The sequence below is a fragment of the Cheilinus undulatus genome, linkage group 11 (assembly GCF_018320785.1).
Source record: "Cheilinus undulatus linkage group 11, ASM1832078v1, whole genome shotgun sequence".
NCBI classification, from domain to species: domain Eukaryota; kingdom Metazoa; phylum Chordata; class Actinopteri; order Labriformes; family Labridae; genus Cheilinus; species Cheilinus undulatus.
In genome coordinates, this window is record NC_054875.1 from 8,737,645 (window position 1) to 8,762,191 (window position 24,547).

General features: G+C 41.3%; 1 protein-coding gene across 6 annotated transcripts in view; it reads right to left on the reverse strand.

Annotated features, from left to right (window-relative positions):
* agrn (agrin) overlaps positions 1-24,547 on the reverse strand; it is a 519,119-nt gene that overhangs the window by 149,648 nt on the left and 344,924 nt on the right. For all 6 annotated transcript variants that reach the window (XM_041798717.1, XM_041798715.1, XM_041798714.1 and 3 more), the window contains one exon: positions 16,682-16,903. In XM_041798717.1, coding sequence (XP_041654651.1) covers positions 16,682-16,903 — 222 coding nt within the window. The remainder of the gene's footprint in view (positions 1-16,681; positions 16,904-24,547) is intronic.

Consider the following 24,547-nt stretch of genomic DNA (forward strand, 5'->3'; position numbering starts at 1 on the left):
TGCAAAGACTGACTGGACTGGGAGTGATTTGCTCTGGAGTGCACTTTGCGTGCAGCTTGCTGTGCAGACAGAGTATGTGGAATTTAAGGGTAATAAAAACCTTTTATCATTAACACCCCAGTTAAAGGTGGCGTTGAAGTCTAACTAAGAGGCTCATATACATTTAGAGTTGGACTAGTTTGTGGATCAATCTTTCCTTATCTCGTTTTCCCTCCAGGCCCCTGCAGCAGTCACCAAAACTTGGAGCTGAATGTTCACAACATAAGTTTTTATGTATTTCTGTGAGAAAGATTTCAGCAACTTTTGTTTGCTTTATGTAGTTCTAACATGAATAAAGTACCACAATGCAATTTTAAGAGGCAGTTAACATATTCATACAGTCATCCAAGCATTTTAACACAAAATAAAAACAACCTGGCTTTGTATTTTATTTATCTACCTTTAGGCACTGTTGTGCTGGAAGCAGACATATAAAGGGGTAGTGATGCAAAGTTTCCATAGTGAGTTGAGAGCGGATGCGAAACTTTATTTCAGAGTCCACCTGTGGCAGATTCAGTCCATTTGAAGTTCTCCTGACTGGCACACACCTGCCTATTAAAAGGCGTCACGGTCCACATGCATGACAGCTAAAAAACCAAACCATGAAATTTGAAAAAACCTCTCCACTGATAGAATTCTACTGAGGCAGATCTGAGAACGAGGATAAAAAAAAAAGAAGCCAAAAGCGCTGAAAAGTTCCCAGGAGTATACTGGACTCAGCACTGAAGAAATCAGAACCACCAAAAAGCAACTTTTCTGGGGCTGAAACTAAATAACTGAACAGAAAGAGCTTCAGATGCAGAGAGAAGAATATGCCAGAAGGTTGACTATCTCTGCAGCAGTCTATCTATCAGGATTGTAAAGGAAAGTGGTAAGAACTGAAGATACTCTGGAGGAAAAACACATGACGAGTCTGGTAAACAACACTTAATGACCCTGAAAGTGTGAAGGAAAGAATCTCTGCCTCAATGAGACAAGACATGAACTCTCTGACCTAGAAGCCAACTGCTTTATCTGCTAACAGCCAGGTACTGCTGCTCACCAGGCCTTTGGGAAGGCTATGGCGCCAGGGCTGTTTTTGGGGACACTTATGAGCAATTACTTTCAAAATTGGTGGGGAAAGTCGCCTCTCTCTGGTTGTAGTCATCACTCTAGGAAAGGTTGTCAATATCAGCTCATGAATAGTCTGAATAAGTGACTTTTTTGTGCAATTTCTCTCCAAAAGGCTGCTCTAAAATCCCCAAGAGAGCTTTTGAGAATCTGTTTCCAGTTGGTGGATTCACTTGCATCAACTCTTGCCCACTCCAGGGGGCAAAGTGTTTTCCCTGAAGAAACGGCGAGGCAGGAGTGGGCATGTCGGCTGATTGTTGATGTCACACGGGGGGGGCAGGAAACAAACAAAGGGCACATGTGAAGTCGTGTAGTGTGAAGACTCATCTGTCTATGAGGCTAGCAGAAAATGAACCTCCCCCTCTGACACCAATTACACCTGGAGGATTGCATTAGCACTGCTCGCTATATCGCATTCAATTAGCGGCGGGCTAATAACGGCTGCTGATTAAGCACTAATTGAGAGAGGCGAGGCTGGAACCTTCCACATTATTAATCTGTTTATTACTCTTTTAGAGTCTTTTATTCCCTTCATCTCGCCGTCTAATGCCGCCATCGACTCCCTGTGCGGATTAACAGCCTTAACTGTGATCTGCATAAGGAAATGTATGACACATAACATACGGTACAGCACCAATAGAAGCCATGCATGGTATATAAAAAAATGACATATGTCCTGTAGTCATGCATGAAAAATCAAATGAATGGAGCAGTTAAGAATATTTCATCCAAATGTTACATGTATAATTTTGGCCCCAGGCTGGTACTCAGTTTTTGCCCTTCAGTTCTAATGAAGCTTAATGATAAAGGGGAGCTGCAACGCATTAAACTGGTCCTGTTGTTTAATTTTTCACGTTTTAGGACCTCAGTGGCAAAAATGTCCCAAAATTTTTAATTTCAGTTGATTGCCTCATCCTGAAGCTGCTATGTTTTGCTATGACATTGATGATTTTCCAGGAAAAATGAACAATTTGAAAGTAGGTGTCATGAGTTCTTACTTTGTTTTTTCACTCTCTGCATGTATTTTTCAGTTAATGTTAGTGTTTCATGTTTTATCTTTTTTTTTTTCCCTCCAATTTTATATGCTTAAGTTTACCTCCTGCTATTGCATTTTTATCAACTTTTGCTGTCTCATTTCAGGAGCTGCAACCGTCAACAGAAGCAGCCTCCAAAGGACCCAAACTTCAAAGTATGGCTGAGCAACTTAAAAAAAATCAATCTAATTGTGATTAAATCAACTCTTATTGCAAATGCTTTATAAATAATGTGTTAAAAAGAATGATCACTTTTATTTAATTGTCTTTTTTAACCCTCTAAAGACAGGTTCTTAAAAGTTAAATAACTTTTGAACCATAAATCACAGCCACTTGCTTTTTTCCCCACTGAAACAAGCCAATTTAGCATGCTAATTATGCTATCCCCACCTTTGTAGCTCTTATGCAGGATATTCAAGCAAGCCTGACATCACGGTGACTTTCCATGGTATTCAAGGATTAAATGTACATCAGTATGTCTGAGATTGAACATCATTTATTCCACTTTTTAATCCATTTTCGATTATTTCTGCCAATTGCTTTGCATGCTAACTGCCATACTGTATCCCATAATGCTTTGTGATGAGCTACAACAACCAATGGCAGGCTATTCTGTAGTTGCGCCATGCTATTTCAAACTGTGCAACTCATAATGGAGAGGAAGAGAGACAGAGAGCCTGTGATGTGGCTCTCTGTGCCACTGCAGACAACAACTGCTTTGAGAAATGGCTCAAATAGAAATGATACAAATAAGAACAAGGACTTTTTTGTAAATAGGTGAATATTTTGAAAACTTTTTGTCACAAAAATGAAGCTCAGCGTTAGTTGCATTATTAGCTGATACCAATTATTGCCTCCCAGCTCCCACAACCAATCACAGATCTTTCTCTCAACACAGCAGTGTATTTAAATACTTCTCACTAATCCCTGCTTGAGTTAATGCTGATACACCATGCTACTGCTGCTGCAGCTGGCAAAGCTTAACCTCCTCCACCCCAGCCGCCTCCTTTATGGCAAAAAGCTTGTTTCATCCTCATTTTGAGATTCTATTACTATGTATTACTTACTTTTGAACTTACTTTGTTGTATTCAGTATGCAATGTCATAAATGTATCTATCCATATGGGGGTTTCTAGCCATGTGCTCCCTGGAGAGTCAAAGCATGCTGCTTCACTAACCTAGGGAGCATCTTTTGAGCAGAGCCTTCTCCGCCAAGTAAAACTGTATCTCCATTTTGAAAGAAATGTCACATACTCAAACATTACACACCAACTCTGATGTTTATTTTTCTACACATTGCAAAAATTTTCAGAGCAAGGCAAAATGGCCTTGTGCTGCAAAGAAAAAAGCAGTAAGGTTCTTTCCCTCCTTGAAAGATGAAACTCTGAGTCATTACATCCTGACAGAGACCTTCATATGAATTATCTGCATGAGCTTGTGCCAAGTTGGGGAGAGAGTGCAATTTTTCCATTCCGTCTTTGTGATGCGGCTGAGTACATTTTTTGGTCTTATCTATTGCTGCTTATAACTGAAGTCATCATAACATGTGCAAATTACTGTTTTTGTGTTTAAAGTTACAGTGTAAGGGAGAGAGAGACAGGGAGCTGCAGACACTGTTCTGGTCAATCATCATAAACATAAGATTGTGTTTCTTTTATGAATGCCTTTACCTTTTGGTTTTTAGGATCAGTCCCTGTCACCAGGTGACCTCAACTGATACACAGGAACTTGTTAATGTAGATTCCCCAGTCATTACCACCAAACATTACATTTAAAAAATGTAGGTTTCTGTCAGACAAATCAGATTTATATTGTTGAGAACAGTTGAGGATTGCATCCAGGCTACAATGTCGACCTCGTTTTCAACTATTAAATCTGAGGAGTGATGACCTATTATGATTTATTAAATTATGTGCAGGGCCTGCAGGTAAATACTGGGGTGGTAGGGAGATCGAAAAATTTGGAGCAGCAAGGCAACGACATAGCAGAGGAAGTGATCAAAAAACTCTTGCAATTTAAATAGACCGCCAACTTTGGAGGATTCATGGCATAGGGAGGTGTGAGGATTGATGTGTGCCAAGTATGAATCAGTGCAGCTTGAGTTGTGTGCCTGAACCAGCTTGCAGGCAAAGCTCTATGTATGAAGACCAGACTATTACTCTTAATCTTCATGAAAGAGCTGACAAACTCCAAGACAATACTGCAATGGTTCAAATCAAACAAACCTTGGTGATTCCTGATGAGAATTTTTACTCTTTTCTTCTATTCTCTACGTAATACTTCCATTTTTGTTTTTCTTTCACCTTACTAACTTTTCCTGAGTCTTTAATTGTGTTCAGCATTCATATTCAGTATTGTAAGATCAAACTTTGACCATAAATAATTGTTTGAAAAAAAAAAAAAAAAAGAATCTGGGAACATGATGGGATATGTCAGGGAAAGGATGCATTTGCAGTCTAAAGGAGCCTTTGAAATGGGACAGCATTTGACACATTGCTGTGGCCTTTAAATGCTCTCTGCAGAGGATGCAGCCCCTAAATTAGGACATGGCCAACACAGAAACCATCACATACTGCCTCCTCGTGTTGGTTAAAACAGACCCTGACACTACAAAACATTCATTGGCTATTACTTTTTTAAATTATTTTTGTTTTTTTAAACTTTTAAGAAACTCCTGAATTGTACTTCAGCTCTTCAGCATTCATTGTTATCCCAGACAATAAGATTCCTCCAATTTAACGGCCACATCATTGGGTAAAGTATGTCCTGTTCTAACACCACAATAACTCTGTGGTCAAAGGCATGCCCATGAAAGAGTTTTCAGAGTTTGGCAAAAAGAAAATGTGCTGGCCCTTGCAGAGACATCCAACTCTTTTGGGATTAATTGGAACACCAAACGAAAGCCAGGCCTCAGAATCAGCGGCAGACCTCACTAAAGACCCTGTCTGGTGGACAGGAGTGAAATCTCTGTAAGCATGTTCAAAAATTTGTGGAAAGCCTCCCAGAAGAGTGGAGGTTGTTTTGGCTGAAAATTGATGCCTGTAATTAGGTGCTGAAACACATTTAAGTGCAATTTTTGAGCCAAATAATTAAAGTTTTGGAATAACACAACTTAGAAAAAGGTAATAATAATCAGTCTGGGATGAGGCATGGAAGACAGTGCGCTGGCTTTAAAAATTTTTGGTGAAAAAATGAAGGAAAGTAGCTTATATGCTGTGTCACTGTGTTTGGAGCAGCTGTATATCAAGTAGTGAAGGTGCTGTCCTTTATCAGACCCTGCGTCCTGATAGCAGACCTGCATCTTTATCAGCTTTTACCCTTCGCACCTGGCTCTCCACACTGTCCTGATTCCCCAGACAACATGCACCTCACACAAACAAGCAGAAAAAGACAGTTCAAAGCCTGGAGGAGAGGGAGATTTGCCGCCATTACTGGTAATCTTAAGATGACTACTTTGTGTCATCTTACTTTGAGTCATTTCCAAGTCTGTCAACACTAATTTTAGTTCTGGTCAAACAAAAAGAAGACAACTTCATACCCGTAAGAAGTTCAGACTTTGAGGCAGAAAGTCCGTCAGGCATTAACATACATTCTCATGGTTTTAAAATAGTTACACATCATTAGAAACTTGGATCTTTTATCTTATTTAAATACCTTTCATGTCTTCATATGAAAAAAAATTCTTCAGCCTAAAAACAGACACTGTAACACTCCAGTCTCCAGTATCAAAGAAGGATATTTTTACGGCCTTATCCTGCCAGGACTTATAAAATTAAATACTGTATCCAAAAAAATGTTCTGACTATATAAAATGGAAAAAAAATAATACTGAAGCAAGATAGCCCACGTAATAACCTGATTTGGGCAGATTGCAACACAAAACTGGAACAAAATGTGACCTGCATTGGCCCTCAAATGGCTGCCAGGTTTGGAAATATTTTGTAGACCCACGAAGAACAAGAAACACTTGGGCAAGCTTGAGCCAGAATTGGCATCAAGATGAGTGGACTCGGGATGATGATGTTCGCGTGCTATTCATCACAGAACTGGCACAAGCCTGGCAACAAGGCGAGCTAAAATTAGGCTTCTGCTTGGCCGACCCATGTTGGTGCCAGGCAAATCTTGATTTCTAAAATTCTGAGGCTGTTTTTCATAAACACATTTCAGTATTAACTTTATGTAACACACATTGTGTTTTGAGAATTAGATGCTTTATTTCAAAATGCAAGCTGCAAGCTGCTTTGAGGCAGCAGATTTCAACAGCAATAGAAAATACAATCCATCTATCATCTATACCACTTATCCTATTTGGTGTCATGGGGGCTGCCTGAGGGAGAGGCTATATGTATTTAAACAAGTACAACTAACTGAAGCTGTTAGCCTGCCTTGAGCGTAGAATTTTTTCTACAAGTTCAACCCATGTCTGCACCCCAGTATCTCATGTTAGCTAACCTGTTTTTAGCTAACTATTGCAGAACAGCATGCATACCAAACTATCAAGACTTTGACTGTACTTCATATTCAATCATACAAAATCACTTGGCAATCAACAAAAGAGCCAGTTTGCTTGTTAGCTTAGCTATCACGCTACCCTACGATCTCTATATCAAGTACATTTGCACAAGGGCCACATGTCGTCTTGACAAATACTCTAGGGGCTGGACTTTCAAATAAACTAAAATTAAATTAATATTTTGGTCTTATTTACATATTATTGTAGCAGTGTTTGTTTGTATTTTTGAAAATCCAGAGAATGGGCCCTCCCCATTGTGATTAAGTACCAGTCTTAGCTCACTTTTGGCACTTTTCAACCTCTTTTCATTACTTCATTTGGCCATTTCTGCATCATTTTTTACCACTCTTGGCCCATTTTTGATCATTTTTGCCACTTTTCAACCAATTTTGCCACTCGTGCCTATTTTGCCACTTTTTTAACCCTTTTTGCAACCTTCCTGCCTATTATAGCCCCTGTATGCCACTCTTTAACCCTTTATTACTTTGCTGGACATTTTTTTTGCCACTTTTAACCCATTTTTGATGGCTTTTGCTTCTTTAACCAGATTTTTGCCATTCTGTAACCCTGTGTTACTCCACCCTGCTCAACCAAAGAGCCAAACTGTTGAAAAATTACCTTTGCAAGTGCCACAATCTAGGTGGTAAAAGTGTCAAAAAAAGTCTGCCAACTTGTGAGAAAACCTTGGAGTGAGACTTTGTCATTTGCGTGACTCTAGCTCTGACTTCACCCTCGTCAGCTAGCTGACATGTGCAGCTCCTCCCCATGGGGAATCTGATTTGACAATAACAGGCTGTCTTCCTGCAATTCAGCCAATCAGAGGTAGCGAGGGCGGGTGCTTGGCTGAATTTCTAGAAATGCGTGAGGAATGGGAGGTGTGGCGTGAGTGTGTGTGAAAAGCGTCATTTGCGTGACTCTCACACCGAATGCATAAGAGTTGGTGGCTCTGGTTAAAGTGGCAATAAAAATAAGTTAAATATGGCAAAAAGGGTCAAAAAGCAACAAAGCATAGGATGCCAAAAACTGGGTTGAAAATTGGCAAAAAAAGGGCAGAGATGAGTTGATGAGTTGGCAAAGATGGGAAAATTGCATATAGCAAAAAGCAGGATAAACATAGCAAAAATGGGATAAAAGTGGCAAAATTAGGTGGTGGAAATTGGCTATAAGCCGCAAAAATGGATTAAAATTGGGAAAAATTTGAGAAAATTGGCCAAAAATTGCAAATAAGGGCAATGGAAATATATAGACAAAAACTTAAATTAAAGGTTTCTGTGTAAGTGTGGTGTAACAAAATGATTTATATGACTTGCAATGCATAATTATGAGGTCAAAGTTTCCCTTTTTAAGGTTTTCTGGGGAATAATATTTCAAATTAAGACTTAAAAGAGCTGCAAATCATCACAAAAGAGTCACATGTGGCCATGGGTAAAGTAACACTGCTTTAACCCCTTTACCCACTGTCTCTGCATGTTTTATCTCCTTTGGACCATTCTTAAATCCATTTTTATCACTTTGTAACCTATTTTCGTTACTTTTTAGCACCATTTTTGCCACTTGTAAACCAATTTTTGATGCTTTTTGTCTCTTTTTTCCCTCTTTTACCAGTTTTTGTTACATTTTAACCTCTTTTCACCATTTTTCCTGCTGATTTTTGTCCCTTTGTGCCACGCCATCACCCATTTCTGCCACTCTTTTAACCTTTTTCACCACTTTCTCAGTCCATTTTTACAACATATCTGCCAGTCTTACCCATTAACAAAAAAGAAAAAAAAAAAAAAAAAAAAAATATATATATATATATATATATATATATTTAGTAATAATGGCTGACAAGTGAATTTCTGTAAAATCAGATCAAAATTTATGCTATTCAGACATTTAAATCCAAAAATGCCTTTAAACCACAAAATCTTCTTTTCCTCCTTTTCTGAATGTAATATTCTGTGGGGCCGGAGAGGAAGCTTTGGGGGGCCTGAAATGGCCCTCTGGCCACCAGTTGATGATTGGTGCTCTATAAAGTCCACCACAGAAGTTCAACTTAGTTTTATTCAAGGCACATCTCGGACCACAGGATTATGTAGGGAGCCTCCCATTGGAGCTAATAGACTTTTGGTTGACTTTCCTTCAAAAATGGAGTTACATACCCAAGTGGAAATGAGGTGTTCAACCTTTTTTGTCATATCTGACTCCACAGTACATCAGCAATTCTTGCTTTTCCTCTATTGTTTTTCCTCTGACTGATAACAGAATCCAGTGCCATCACTATCACACAGGACGACCATTGAGTTAATGTCCCTTGAAAGTCCCCTGGGCTTAAACTCTGGAGAGCTGATGCTGCTTTTTGCACTGTAACGATTTCTGTTTTTGTTTTTGGTGCCAGAGTTTATGGTTTTGGTAGCAAAAATGAGACATAGGAGGCAGGTTGGTAGAAAAAGTGGCCTTGAAAGCATGAAGGATTGCACTATTGAGTAGTGAAAAAAAACTCTAACACCCTCCAGTTTCACACCGTTTTGTTGATATCCTCAGCGGGGGGAAAAAACCTGAATTGCTGAGGGGTTCTGGGCAGAGTATTACCTCAGGATTAAGCAGGAAGAAGGAGGCTGGTTTGTGTTTTGAAGGCTTGTGAACATGCCTGGGTGATAACAACTCCCCTGTCGATGCCTGCCTGCCCGGCGTGCTATTAACTCTGCTCCCTACTTCCTCTGCTCTTCCTCATCTCTTTACCTCCATCTCCTTCCTTTTCCTGCATTTATTACTTTCCCTCCCTCTTCACTGTCCGACCACTATCATGATGTTGGTGTGACCTATATTTCTTACTCAACTGTATATATCATTTCAAACACCTGTGGGAGAAAAAGGGGAATTTGTTATTTTCCTTTCTAAAATGACTGAAGCTCCTGTGCTCTCATCTGTTTGGGTAAAGCCGTATGAATCGCCCTTTTTTCCAAGGCGACTGATATCCAGCTGGGGGGTCTATTAACTGAGAGCACCTCTCCCTGCCTACCTTACAAGGTCGCCGCCACTCAAACGCAGGAGAAGGGAAAATCTCAGAATAATAACAAATGTCACTCACATTGCTATCAGGTTTGCACCTGAGCCATATAGATAACCACCATTTTTCCAGCCTGCAGGGGAGGAAATGAAATTATGGCTGGACCCATGAGATGCAGGAGTAAGCCACGCACACACAAACACTCAGAGTTAAGTACACATGCCAAGTTATTTTTCCTTGTTGTGCCACCTCTCACCTCTTATACTATTGCTGCCCTCACCTGCCTCTCTTAAGCTCCTGCTTTGGAGTCTGAACGCCATAAATCCGACAGCTTACACATTACAGAGCATTCGGATGGAAATAACAAAACAGAGGCAGAAAACAACAAAAAGAGAACCTATTTCTCAGTCGTGACTCTAGAGTCTGTTGGGACCCTTTGCAAAAACTCACAAGGGGGCTCTACAGCCAGCATTCTTCATTATGTCCTAAATAATTACAACAATACAAAAAAGGAAATGTGATTTTTTTTTAATTTCCAAAGCTTACTTTAGTGTTAGGTTTTAGGTACTAAAATTAGGAACAATAAAACTTAGCAGCCAAAAGAGGCTGAATGTCATTTAATGGGACCCCATTAGGGGGGTTTCCTGTCACTGCAAAATTTGCACATTTTGATTCACTGCTATGGCTTAATAACCTTGCAAAGCAGACGGATTTGCCAGTTTCCGTGTTTCTCACTGGTGAATCCATCTCGTAAAGCTCCTATCTGAACAGTTTGGGCCCGGTTAGAGAGTGACAGGACCAATCAGTGTCAAGGGGCAGTACTTTCGGGTGCGGCAGAGTCGTGAGTTAAGCAAGCAGCAAGCTGGTGCAATCATGGCGGAAGAGCTTAGCGTGGATGCTGCTATAGCTTCAGTTTTATCAGAACATGCCATTTTTTCATTAAAAGAAGAGCAAGGAACAGCATTGAGTTGTTTTCGTTTCAAAAACGACAAAAGTCATGTACTGACATATCTGCAGTCACCATGGTTCGTGTTATGCAGTTCTCTATGGAGTTTATTCCTTGGTAGCGGCGCATCTCGGTAGCGGTGACGACGTCACGTGTTTTGTTGCTCTGATAGGCCCATAAAGATGTGACTGACAGAATGTTCATCCAATCACCCTCTGAGTTTTTTTCAAAGGCTCTGCCCTTTCCCAAACACCATCTATGAGAGGTTTACCAGATGGATGTGTGAAACAAATCCATCCATCTGGCGTGTCAGGTTCATGGCTTAAAGTTCATCAGCCATCCAGGGCCACCTACTGGTAGGGGTGGTTTTAGCCATTTGGAGGCTTCAGGTACAAACTAACATGAGGACCCTTCAACATTTGGTTACAGGACATACCAAAACCATCCAGTGAGTGTGTTATAATAATTTTAATTTGTATATGTAAACCAAATGTTGACAACCTCTGAGCAGATAAAGCCTCATGCCAGGGGCATAGCTAGGGATTTAGGGCCCCCAGAAAGAATATTACACAAGTCTCCTCTTAGCAAAGTAACAAATGTTGCATCATTGTTATAATTATTGAATTTTGATGTATTTTTTAACCATAATTTCCTCATTTATGAGCAAAATTTTCACTATGGTTAAATTAAATTTACTTGCATTATTTTGCAGTACTAGACTAGACCATTTAGACATTTTTAAGGGAGCGGCCCCCCAGTACTGTATTTTACTCTATTTGATACAAATTTCAGTCTGTTGACTTATTCATTTAGTCACTTTTGACTCAATAATGGCACTAATTACTACGAAAATTTGAATAAAAGCCCACTTTTTATTGCAGGCATCTCAAGGGCCCCTCCCTGCTGTGGGCCCGGGTAATCAGTACCCTTTTATCCCCCCGTGCTACGCCCATGCTCACACCCCCTCTTGAGTTCTTTAGTGACCCCCAAGGGGGGGCCGAACCCCAGGTTGGGAACCAATGCATTAGACTGACATCTTTACATCTTTATTTTTCTTTGGTTTGTGTTTATTTTTGAGTATTACTTATCTGCACTTACTTAAAAGTCTTGGTTTGTTTAGCGATAATAACAGTGCAATGCTTCTGCTGAACCCATCTCAAGTGGATCAACCACAGCCAAGAGACGGACGCCTCTTGGGATTTCAATTTCTGCCAGCAGTTACACCAAAGAGCACTGAGTGCTGAAGATTTGGGGCTTAATCACCATTTCTATTCTAATTAGATAAAATATAGAAATGTGTGTATTTATATAAGTAAAAATATATAGGTTAAAAATGGAACACTTTAGATACTGAATCACTGCAGATCTCACCTTAACTCTCACTTTCCTCTGTTGCTTTTTTTAATGCAACACTTCCAACAGCACCTGAAGGCAGCATATGCTCATCTCCTCTCTCTCCTTTTCTGCTCCATAAACATGTAATAGTACATCAGTGGTGTGAACGGCCTGTGATAATGAGGTGAGATAATGGCTTAAGTCAGTCAGTTGTTATGGTGCTGAATAAAGCCAGTAAAGCTGTGCAAACAGCCCAGAAATAACCCACATTATCATGGCCATCATTCCTCGGCCGGCTCGGGCCTGGCAAGCCAATGCCTCAGCGTTTTTATGGCACTGTAGCGCTGACGCAGGCCTGTTCCTCTGGGAGCCAAGAACCATCCATAGTGCTGGATTACAGACAGGGCCCTCTACTCCGCCAGCTCGCTCTGCCTCTCGCTTTTTAAAATAAAGACTATTCATTATCGCCAAGGGACCCGAGACCGCGGACCTGCCGTCTACCTGCTGTGCGGCGCACCAAATTGAGTCAGCCCGCCTGCTCACCAAACACTGCCTGTGCTCCATTTCCTGTTGGCGTGCAACCTTATGTATGTGTTGGATTTCAATTTAGAGAAAGCTGGGAAGAGACAGATGACAGATGCAGCACACGGGCAGGCAGAGAGAGAGGACCGGTCCAAAAACGAACCCTGTCAACTAATGAAATTCAGGCCATTGTACAAAACAATCACAAACAACTCATACACTGATAGCGCATTTTAGGACAAAAAAAAAAACAAAAACAAAAAATAGAGGAGTGCAATTTCATAGAAGCAAATGAGGCTAATTCAGATGTATTGATCTTTCAGCTAACCGCTCAGCTCATCCATAAATAAAGCACCAAGGAGGCCAACTCATTTTCCTTGTTATGGTCTTGAAAATATGCAGGAAAAAATCTATTGTAGTAAAAATTGGTGATTGAGGTTATGTGGAATCAGGCCAAAGGGGCTAATAACAGCTGTACTTGTGCCCAGTGTATGAGAAAAGAGAATGCTTGATCAGAACAAGAATACTCAATCACCAATCAGAAGCAGTGTAGAAACTGGCCTCCTTAGATGGCATTAAGTCATCAAGAGAATTCACTAAGTGGGTTTACTTAGCTGTAAAAATCTGTCAGTGTAGCAGTAAGCTTGCATCATAGATCTGAAGATGTTTTACCACTTGAAGCTGCTCTGTGCTTGGAGTATTAATGACTGCCTCATACTCCAACACTGCAAGACAAAGCCAAATGACTCATGGACCCAATTAGAGACAAGTGTGCAGCACATTCTCTTTCATGGAGAGGAAAGTGCATCGTTACTTATAGGTCAGAACAGTCTTAGTGTTGGTACAGAGTAGCAGCAGTGAGAATCAGGAAATTCTTTAAGAGACCTGGAGTGTATGTGAAGCATTGTTTTGACTTTCAAGTGGGAAGCCTCAAGGGTCAACATGGATCCGGCTCCATATGTGTGCATTGTTAACAGCTGAGGGTTGTAATCTTTCCTCAGGGTAAATGTGGCTCTATTAATTAATTTCAGCTTAATTATATTCCACAGGGTGAGATCTTTCCCTACCTGTGAGCTGTGACTCACATCATTTCATGACTGAACTATAAATGACTGAGAAATTGTGTGAAATTTGAAACTTGCTCATCTGCAAATGGCACATGTCTGCCTTAGATTTAAACCTCCTTCGAATATTGTTAATCATTTATGTTTGGTTTTTTTTTCTTAGGCTTTTGCCCCCAAAGAAACTCTCTAATATAGTCTTTTTATCCACACAAAGACTGAATGTAAAACAGTTTGGAACAGTTAAGCAAGTTGAAAACACACATTTTAGTTAAAAGTCTGCTGCAGGGCGCTTGATTGGTAGAACAGGCACCCTGTAGGAAAAGCAGGCGTCCTTGACACACTGGTCTGGGGATTGACTCCTGGTCTCTGTGTATGTTGGTGCATGTCACCCCATGCTCACTCTCCCTGTGCTTTGTGTCCCTCTTCAGCTGCTCTATCCGAATAAAGGCGAAAAGCCTGGAATATAATAATTTTTGAAAAAAAACCTGCTACAGGGTTTAATTTTGCAAGTTTGACTAGCAAAGGGCCTGAGGCCTGGAATAGATGGTAGTTTAAACCCTGCCCATTTAAGTGGAAGTTGATCCATTAAGAAAATTTGTTTCTATGTTTTTGAGTTTAAGAGACACATGATTTTTCCTTATGCTTCTTCTTTTGCTTGTTTTGGTAAAAGCCTCCCATGAGTGTCATTTGGAGTCAGTTTAGTTTAGTTTTGTTGTGCAGCAATTAGCATATGTACATGCACAGTTAAGATAAGGACGGTTTACTGAACTACTACCTTTGTCCCAGTATACAGACATCCAAGGCCAGATAAACATGACACTGTACCCCTTAGCAACAATTTCCAAGGTCCCCTATGGATACCTGCTGCCCAGCGGACCCACCGACTCTTATTGCCTCAACTACCAACGACACAGCCTTTCACTTGCTGAGCTGTCCTTGTTGCCATGACCTTCTGGATCCAGGATCCTGGAGTCCGACTCCTCTAAATTAGGTGGCAATATGCAACCTTTCATCCAGTTAGTACTCTTAAGATTGACCCTTCTAGCAAGTTAGGAAGTGGTAAAGTGGTTGCATTTTGGTCAGTAACTTAAACTTTACGGCTCTGTGAAGTATATACTTTACTCTCTCCTTTAAGCCTGCTATACATTGTACGACTTTAGCCTATCCCAGATGAAAGATGACCAATCGTGGCATTATCTTTGGTCGTGGCTCTAAAACAATGATCCTATGTTGCACTGTGAGACAGGTTGACTGACGGCTGTTGTCATGGTCTTGCAATCAAAGACAGCCTGGGATAAAATTCTGACAGTGTCAGAAATTTAAGGTGACCATCTCCTAGTGTGACCCCTGCTACTACCTACATTGAATACAAACTAACAGGAATGCAGGAAGAAGTGATGTAACAATATACATGACACTGGCACCAACAAACAAGTTAGCATTAGAATGGAGAAAATGCCAAAAAGCAGTAGTTTGTTGGATTCCAACAAGAAAAAATCTTGATCCCAGACATTTTTCTAAGAATATGAATGCTACAATTACAACGGCTTGTTGTTGCTTCACTTCCCTATTTACTACTAGATGATGCACTGATGATGTTTATTTCATGCATCCTGGCGTACGTTGTAGCATGTAACTCAGCAGAGTTGTCATTCTACAGTCTGCACACATAAATTTGATGTCGTACAAGATTCATGTTGCACAGGTTAGCACGCCAGAAACTTTAAGCTTGCTAAAAAAATCATCTGTGGGAGGAATGAGGCACACGTTCCCTCTAGCTTGTAGTGAAATCTGAAGGCAGACAAAAGCGTGACTTCTTCTATGCTTAGCATTTATGCTAAGATCAAGCCAAGCATGGAAACTGTGTAGCAGGCACATAATTCTCTGACCAGTTTGAGGCCAATTGAGGTTTATGTATGCAAAAGTAAACTCATGATCAATTGAACATGCACTTTTAAACTCCATTTTTAGATACACTTACAACAAATAAACTCTTTCTAACTGCATGTAAATGTACCGTGTGATTCTTGGCTTTAACTGCTTTGTTGACCAGTGGCACAGCCAGACTTTCTGACTGGGAGGGCCCAACCGTGACAGCGAGTGGTGTTCTGAAGGGTGTTCTGAAGAATGTGAGCTCAGATACCATGTCTGATTTTACTTATTATATCTAATTTAATGACAAACACTATGGCATCCTACAAATTTTAAATTCCTGTGAATATATGCAAAAGCAACACAACATACTGTACACTCTAAGTTAGTGCTGTATAATAAATCACAGTCATGTCAAGCTATGCAATTAAATAATAACATAAAAGGCTGCTACTTAAAGGGTTTACAAAAATATCTGCTGAAGGGCCTTTAAGGTTACAATAGTACCACTACTGCACTTTGTAGAAGATCCTTTTTTCAAAAAAGGAAAAACCTTGCTTCGGAATATCTATTTTGAAAGTAGAACTGTAAAAACCTTAGGTTTTGTATATTTATATGCTACTTCTCCACATTTTCCTTGATAACCAAGCAGGTAGACTCATGAGACCAATTATGTATTATATCAAAATTGTAATTGCAATATTGTCCAGTAACATCACCATTGCACATTATTACTATATCTTGCAACACTCCTCCAAGTCCTCTAAGCATAATTAAAACAGCAAATTTTCTATGCAAAGGAAGTTGGAAGCAGCCTACAACACAGCCCAAAATTGGATCAAACATAAGCTAGCCTCTGGCAAAACACAGCCAGTCTTAGCTGAAGTTTTGGAGAGGTCACTTGGTTGGCCAAGTAGATCTCTAGGTGGCCCCCTGGATATGCCCTTGTTGTGCACTTTCTTTAAATTTGAAATTTTCATTTTTTCTTCTGTTTTTTCAAGATTAACTCGTTTTGGTTATTAAGTTGTGAGTGTCTGATATTAAACGAGTGAGGAAGAATTGTAGGTGCTTATAATTACAATGATGCTGGGTTGCTCTAACAAGCCCCCAGGGTTTTTAACACCACCCACATGCACTTTAAGAAATCATTGCAGATTTCTTCTTTTACATTTTGCAGAAATGAAAAGGAGTGTCAAAACTTTTTTCTCTTTTTGCACCTCTTTTTAGCTTCTTCCCTTACGTGTAGGTACTCACCACAGGGTCCTTTATGCTGGATCTGAATGACTCTCTGCAGGGCACAGCCCATGGCCCTCATCTCACAGGGGCTGCCGTAGCTGTGGCCATCAGATCCACACACTGGGTCAGCCGTTTGTGGGCAGGCCTCAGGGCACTCGCACACTGGCTCGTTGTTCTTGACCACGCACACCGCTCCGTGTTCGCACTCCTTTTCCAAACAGGGGCTGGGCTCGTTGAGATCTGAAGGTCACCAGCCCAAGAGACAGAAAACAAAGTTAGAGAGAGGATACTGAACAATACGTGTGGAGCGAGGAGCATAAAAAGTAGAGGTTGGAGAGAGGTCTGGGGCTGGAGAGGGCACAGGAGATGGGGAGGTTAGAGCAGAGGAACATGGGGAGCTGCAGCTTTAGTGTTAGAAAGGGTCTGGGAACAAAAAAAGACATGATGGAATATGCAACACAGTCCCATTCCGGTGACACCTCTGCAACCTCAGCTTCCTATGTCATTTCCTGGCCTTTGTGCATCTCCTGAATCTTTGAAGAGTCCACTGAATCCGGTGGCATGAGGACAGCAGTTTCAAAACATGCCCCCGTAGCACAATACAGATGAAACAGCCCCCGAACAATGACTGCACAGCGCTTTTTTTCTTTTCAGCCGAGTAAACGCCTGGATTAATTGACGTTCCCTATGTGCCCCTTCAAAGGCTGCCATTTGCATCTCAGTGAGAGCCACAGCTTCAGCCAGAGCTGGTTGAAGTGACACGGAGGAGTGAGAAAAAGGACGAGCGAGAGGGAACGAGTGAGGGGGAGAAAACGTAGAGAAAGAATCAGCCGAATAGAAGAAAGAGCCTCTCTGCTTAATAATTCAGAAAAGGCAAGCTCCTGGGCAGAGGCAGATATGAAATGTGAACATCACAGAGAGGTGTCTGCCTCAGCCTCTCCCTCTCACGCAGCAGCTACAGCACGGCTTCATTAAAACCGGGACGGGATTTTGCACCTATGATTCCCGTCAGACGCTTGTAGGCTGGGATGATAAAACCTGACTTGATCAGGAGGAGGGAGAGGACGCCTAAAAAACTGTATGAGCAGCTCTTTGATCACAGCTCCCCATGCTGACACAATCCATCTTTTTTATAGCTTTATGTGTCAATGCAAGTATAACATGGTATTGTGTAAACTAACACAGGGTATATTTATGCTTCTTTTAGTATCTAGACTTAAGGAAAAAAGGCATGCATGCTGGTGTCAAGAATAAACAAAAAAAGAGAGACATGCTCTGTGATGGTTCATGCAATAATTGTAGGCCATTAGCTCGTTGCTAACACATAAGTTAATGTAAATTCCCATTAACAGGCAAACAGAATTAGCATTGCAACGGCACAAAAGCTAACAAAAAAATGTATTTAACTTAATTATCTCCAGTAGAACAACTGGTAGCTTCAGTTAACATTATACATTGCCTGGCCAAAAAAAAAGTTGCCACCTGGATTTAACTAAGCAAATAGGTACGAGCCTCCTATTGGATAATTACTGCATGGGCATCTTTCAGCTGGCAACGAGTGATTTAACCCCAGCTGATGCAATGAGTAACTTCTCATTTCTTAAACAATGGATTTTTTCTTCCCTAATGGCACGGGCATATTCCAAGATGACAATGCCAGGATTCATCGGGCTCAAATTGCGAAAGAGTAGTTCAGGGAGCATGAGACATCATATTCACACATGGATGGGCCACCACAGAGTCCAGACCTTAACCCCATTGAGAATCTTTGGGATGTGCTGGAGAAGGCTTTGCGCAGTGGTCAGACTCTCCCATTATCAATATTAAAATTAATGCAGCACTGGATGGAAATAAATCTTGTGACATTGCAGAAGCTTATCCAAACAATGCCACAGCGAATGCGTGCTGTAATCAAAGCTAAAGGCGGTCCAATGAAATATTAGAGTGTGTGACCTTTTTTTTGTGGCGACTTTTTTTTTGGCCAGGCAGTGTATCTAACTTACTAAAGTAAAGCAAAAAATAACTGTTTCTGAATTTAAGTGATGCTACAACTGTTTTTTAAGCATCTCTGCAGTCTGTAATGCTGCACTTGTAGGATTGGGAAAAAGCTGGTGGCCTGTGGGCTGAATGAATTTAACCTAAAAAGGGCTGTACCAAGACCCCTTTACCAGGCTAATGAAGCTCAGAGTTAGTTCATGCAGGACACAGCAGTCATACGCCCAGCCATGATCAGCTGACAGCCAGCTGATCCCAATTATCGCCTGCCCGCTCCCATGGCCAATAACAGGTCTTTCTCTCAACACAGCAATGTACTGAAATATGACGTACTTCGCACTAATTCCTGCTTGCATTGATGATGATGCACCAAGCTGCTGCTGCTGGCAAAGCTTCACCTCCTCCACCCAAGCCTCCTCCTTTATAGCATAAAGCTTGTTGCACTCCTACTATTTTGTTGTACTCATTATGCATTGTCAGAAATGTATTCATCCATATGGGGGTTTCTAGCCATGCCCCCCCCAATAGTGTTACTGACTGAATTAAGGTTAGGCTGTTTCACATATAATAACTATATTTGAGCTTGTAGTGTTTCCTAGTCGTCTGACTACTCAAAGCACTCCTACATCACTGGTCAAACCCACCCATTCACACCCTTTCACTCCATTCACGCCACATTCACACACTAATGGCAGAGACTTGGCCATCAGTATTAGCTAATCACATCCATACACAATTACAGACCACTGATGAAGCAATAGGAGCAAACTGGGGTTAAGTGTCTTAAGGACACGTGACCCCAATTACTGCAGAAGCTGGGGATCGAACCCATAATCTTCTGATGTCCAAAATATCGGCAAAAAAAGCTTTCATCTTCCAATACTGATACCACGCCGTTAACATTGTGCATCCCTATTTAGCAGTGGTATTATGAGCCCACAATACATTCTACAACATAATACTTTACAAAGCATTTATCCACAGATTGAAATTGGCACGATAAAAATAGTCAACCTGGATTAGGGCGTAGTAATGCACATCCACCTTTACTCTCATAAACAGTTAATTATGGCTCCCAAATACTAAGATGACAATGAAAGAAACTTATAGCATCAGAGTCCTGGCAAACAAGCCAGTGGGTGATGTCATCGTCCTTACAAACGCTCAATGATCTCTAATCTTCTTTTTGTTTCGTCTTTGAAAGAGGGGCGGTGGTGCTGTCATGGAAACTGCCCCTTGTAATGACACCACCCATGGCTCCATCATTATTGTGACCATTACAGGATTAGATGGCATCACAGGGGGCCAACTTGGTCTGCTTGGAGCACCATGATTCATTTATCAGCTCAGTAGCATTCAGTAGTGGCTCTAATCAAAGCCTTAATACTGAAGTAAATTATCAGCTCTGAACACGGACGGAGGAAATTAGCTTCACTCTCTTGGGTTAAAGCGATGGGGGAAAAATGTGAGAAGGGATCAATGACAAATGAACATCTTAAGACCAATCTGTGGACCGCCCTTTGATATCAGAGATCAGGGATGGGCAACTTTGGTTACCAAGAGGGCTGCAGTAATAATATCCTCACTGCTGGAGGGACAAATTACAACAAATTACAGGACAGTCCATAGGGGATAGAGAACTATATTTACTTAAGTTTTAAAAAGGGGAAGACACAAAGTTAAAGCCAGTTTAAGCTCCTTCTAACAGATTTAGTATTATGACAAAATATATAGCTTAATATATTTACCTGATATTTAGCCATATTCAACAATTTAGTTTTAAAAATTTAAGTGGACATGACATAAAACCCAACTTACTCTGTAACTTGCAAACATTTAGGTTTCTAACAGCCCCCAAAAGTGACCTAAGTAAACCCAGTCCCTTATCCCTTAAAGTGGATGTTTGAGTTTAAAAATGAAACGCAGCTATTGATTTCTGAGTGTTTTGATGCCAAAGTGCTGTCTCAAAAGAGCTCGGAGGTGCCACATAAATATGTAAGCCGGTCACGGCAGCTTAATTTGGTACGGCTTCAAAAACAATTGATTCTGTGCGATTCCCGTTCTCTTCGCCTCTTGTGCGCATCTGCGAGTCATTGTGTGCACGCATGTAACAGCTGTAAGCTTGTGATCCGAGCTTAACTGCACAACCTTGGCCTCCGTAAAAGTTCACCAGCTCTCTTCCCAAGGACGAGACTCCTGAAACACAACTGCAGCTTCTGATAACGCCTCAGTCTGCCGCTCTCTTTGTTTCACACGCATAAAAAAGATGAAAGAATTTTTCTCCAAAACTAATTTTTTATCACCCTCCACCTCTGGGGGGCAAAATTTCCGCCTGATTTATTAACAAGGGAGGGTGTAAGAAGAGAAAAGTAGGGAAGACTGCCGGAGTGTAAAAATCTTATGACACAGTTAAAAACTGAAGCTGTCTTTTTCTCTCTTTTCAGTGTATGAAGCTTTGAAATGGCAGCCTGTCTCTACTAAGGCTTGTGGGATGGTCTTCACAAGCCTGTTCCAGCTCTATTTCTCTCCCTGGATTTAAAAACATCTCCTTCATGCATGTAGCCGTGTTTCTGTCAGGCAGGTCCAGAATAAACCCAAGTTGCTGGGTTTAAACCAAGCTATTTATACGTGAAAATTAGCTTGACAGCTGAATAGGAACATCTGTGTTGCCAAACACATGCGCACACAACGAGGATCTTTTAGAGGCTGAGCAGGTGCAATGAGTGGTCTGCTGTGGCCGCAGGGAAACAGAGAAAAAAAAAACATTCACACACATATAAAAAAAAAACATGAATAATTCTTTCTGATAAGGATTCTGCTCTAGTAGCGTGCACTCAGCTCTGTTTCTGTAGCATGACGTTCGTAGAGAGGACTTTACATGCTGGGTGTCACTTCAGAGTGTATTCTCTCCCGGCAGCCAGCCGCTGTGTAACTTTTCCATTTTAATTAGTGTGGTATTTTAATGGCACGGTCCCGCTTCGGGGCTTGGATGGGGATTACTTCAGGTGAGGCCGTGGCATGTCAACCGGTGCCAACAGAAAAACAGCCAGGCCACGTTCCTGTGATACCCTGACACAAGCTCTCCTGTCTGCTTAAAGCACCATCACCATGTACGTAGGGCTGTTATCAGGCAGGTAACGTGGTGACAATGCCACAGTGAAAACTTCCAAAGCTGAACAACAAGCAGCACCTTAATTTATTGAGAATTGATCATTACTGATCAATACTTATTCAACATATGTGATTGGTAGATGAGAATCAATGAATGTAGACACCAATCTGAACACCTATATACTCTAGAGAAGCACTGTGCATGCAATAAGCAAATTTTATCATTAGGCAAAGTTAGGCAACTGCCTGGGGCCTCATGATCCAAGGGACTTCAAGATACAACCATTACGGGTGTGCTTAATTATTAGATGTGTGTCTGCAACTACTTTCAATGATGTAAAAATGCATTCCGAATGTAAATAAGGTGCCAAAACTGACTGAAATAGTGTCAAAATAGGTTGTGACAACCCAGATGGATCCCTGGCCTTAACAGCAAGGTCCTAGCTCCTCATAAAGAGCCCAAAATGTCTTCATATCAGTCAAATTATATTGAGATGGATCTCTAAAGACATCTAGGAATAATAACTTCGTGGGTCACTGTGTGGTAAAATGCTATGCAACAACTAAAATTGTTTATATAATATTACAGTGAGGTGAGTTTAAATTTTGGTGATCAGCAAAGGGCCGCTGAAGTACTAATGGTTATTTAAGTGTTTAGGTATACTCTGTAGTTTAGTTTCATTTTATTTCAAATAGTTCTATTTCATTATCATGCCAGCTGCTAATGCTAATGTAGCACTTTTTGTTTTGTTGTTTCTCTTGTCCTTCTCCTCACCCTCCTTGAAAACTTTTATTTGCTTAGAGGGGAAATTTGTTTGTTTTCTTGCATAGTGCAACTTAGTTAATATTCTGAGACTAACTGCCTGATGGGTAAGATATAATCAGGCCGCTATCAGGCCAGGATTTCTTGAATTAACTCAAGCCTGCCCAGGCCCGAGAGAAGGGGCAGAGATCCAGGCCTGACCCTGCTCAGGGTTGCAGGCAAGATCAGGTCGGTCTCAGTCTTTGGCAGAAAATTAAATTTTGAAACCATATCAGCATCATCTGATCTCATTCATAGATGATTGGTACTGGCAGCAACAAAACAGGATCAGGGCATCCCTGTAAAAAAAAAAAAAAAAAACCCTCATTGTGTTGGAGGGATGTCACAGCGAGCCCTGGCAGGACCCTGGCTGTGAATGTGGAGTTGCTGCAGCGAGAAGGGGGAACACAGTTAACCCTCTGTAACATTCCAGTGGAATATTGGAAGATTATTTTGGCGGGAGCTTCCTCCCATCTCCGCTCAGCTCATACATATGTTAATTGGACTTTTCCCCCCTCGGGTCCATGTGCAATTCCGAATGGTTGCCTGTATTATGCAGGGCAGTGAATCAGTGTAATCCAGGTGATGTTTGTAGCCAGCTGGCAAAAAGAATCAACTACAACTGCAACCCCATTACAACACAGGACTCCAATAAGGGCGAAGCCAAAGTGCAGAAAGCCCCGCCCTCTGCGTGTCTTCACCTGTAGGGCTTTGATGCAGCTCTCTGGCTCCCTTGTGTTAAAAACATTTGTGTATCATATTAGTTGAGGGAAAAGGAGGTGGAGAGAAGAAACTATATTAGCATACAGCAAAAGGCATACCCGCGGGCTGTGTCTGTCTACCACTGAATACTTATCACAGGCAGAAGGTGAATCGAAGCCGCTCTTTGTGCATTTACAACCAAGAACGTGCTGCTCTTCAAAATGGAGACAAGCAAAAACAGTGTGTGGGGAAGAAGAAAGGCATGCTGGGATCGCTGATCCTGTGACATATTTCAATCAGAGGTGAGAATTCTTCAAACAGCTGCTCATTGTAATCCAAGCAAGTGGTTTTATCATCAGCTTTTGTGCACTACAGGAAGTTTCAAAAACAATTTTGATGATTCCTCGCAGTGATGCATGCAAAGAGAATATAAATCAGTCAAAGCTCAACATTTATTGTGTCTTCAATCAGGCCAGGAGCTCCGGCATGAGGAAGGGCTCGGAGGAAACAGGATATGAAATGAAAAATGTAGAAATTAGAAGAGCTGCATGGTTGATCACAGCCCAACGGCGTGCAACACGAACAATGCCTGGAGTCACTGCTGACACCCTGTTGACCCACATTTCTCTGCAATTTCAGCACGATGACAGCCTGCGGGCCGCAGTAAGTGGACCAGCAGTCCCTCGCTGCTGTCAATCTGGCTCCCATGGCACTTTCTCTAATTAACTTGATTAGGAAAAAACAGCACTGGTGATCTCAGGCTGACTTACACACTCCAGCTCCACAACTGTTTGCGAGTCCAATCACTGCAGCCGGCGGAGATCCTAATCAAATAAACATGCAAATGATAAAATATTCGGCTCAGAGTGTTGACACCTAAGGTGACTGATTTTCCCTTCCTGCTTTGCAGAGCTCTTTGTCAATGACAATGTGTCTGCCGCTGAGTGATTCTGTGTTAACCTCCGGAGGCGACAGGCAACACATTTCAAGCATCTAGCTCGCACTTCCATGAGGTTTTCGCTGCCGTTGCAATCATGCACTCTCACACACTCAGCTGTGTACACACAAAATGACAAAAGAGCTGTGAATAAAGAAATTCTGTCCATAAAACTAGCTCTTTCATTTGTTCCCTGCCAATGCCTTCCTCTCAGACTGTGTCTGTTTTAGTCATTTTAAAGAATTATCCTCCTCTACGCTCTCAAAGCCACAACGCTTGTGTTTCTATTTTATGAACAGCCCAAGTACCAATTTAAAAACTCTCGACTTTCTGTTCT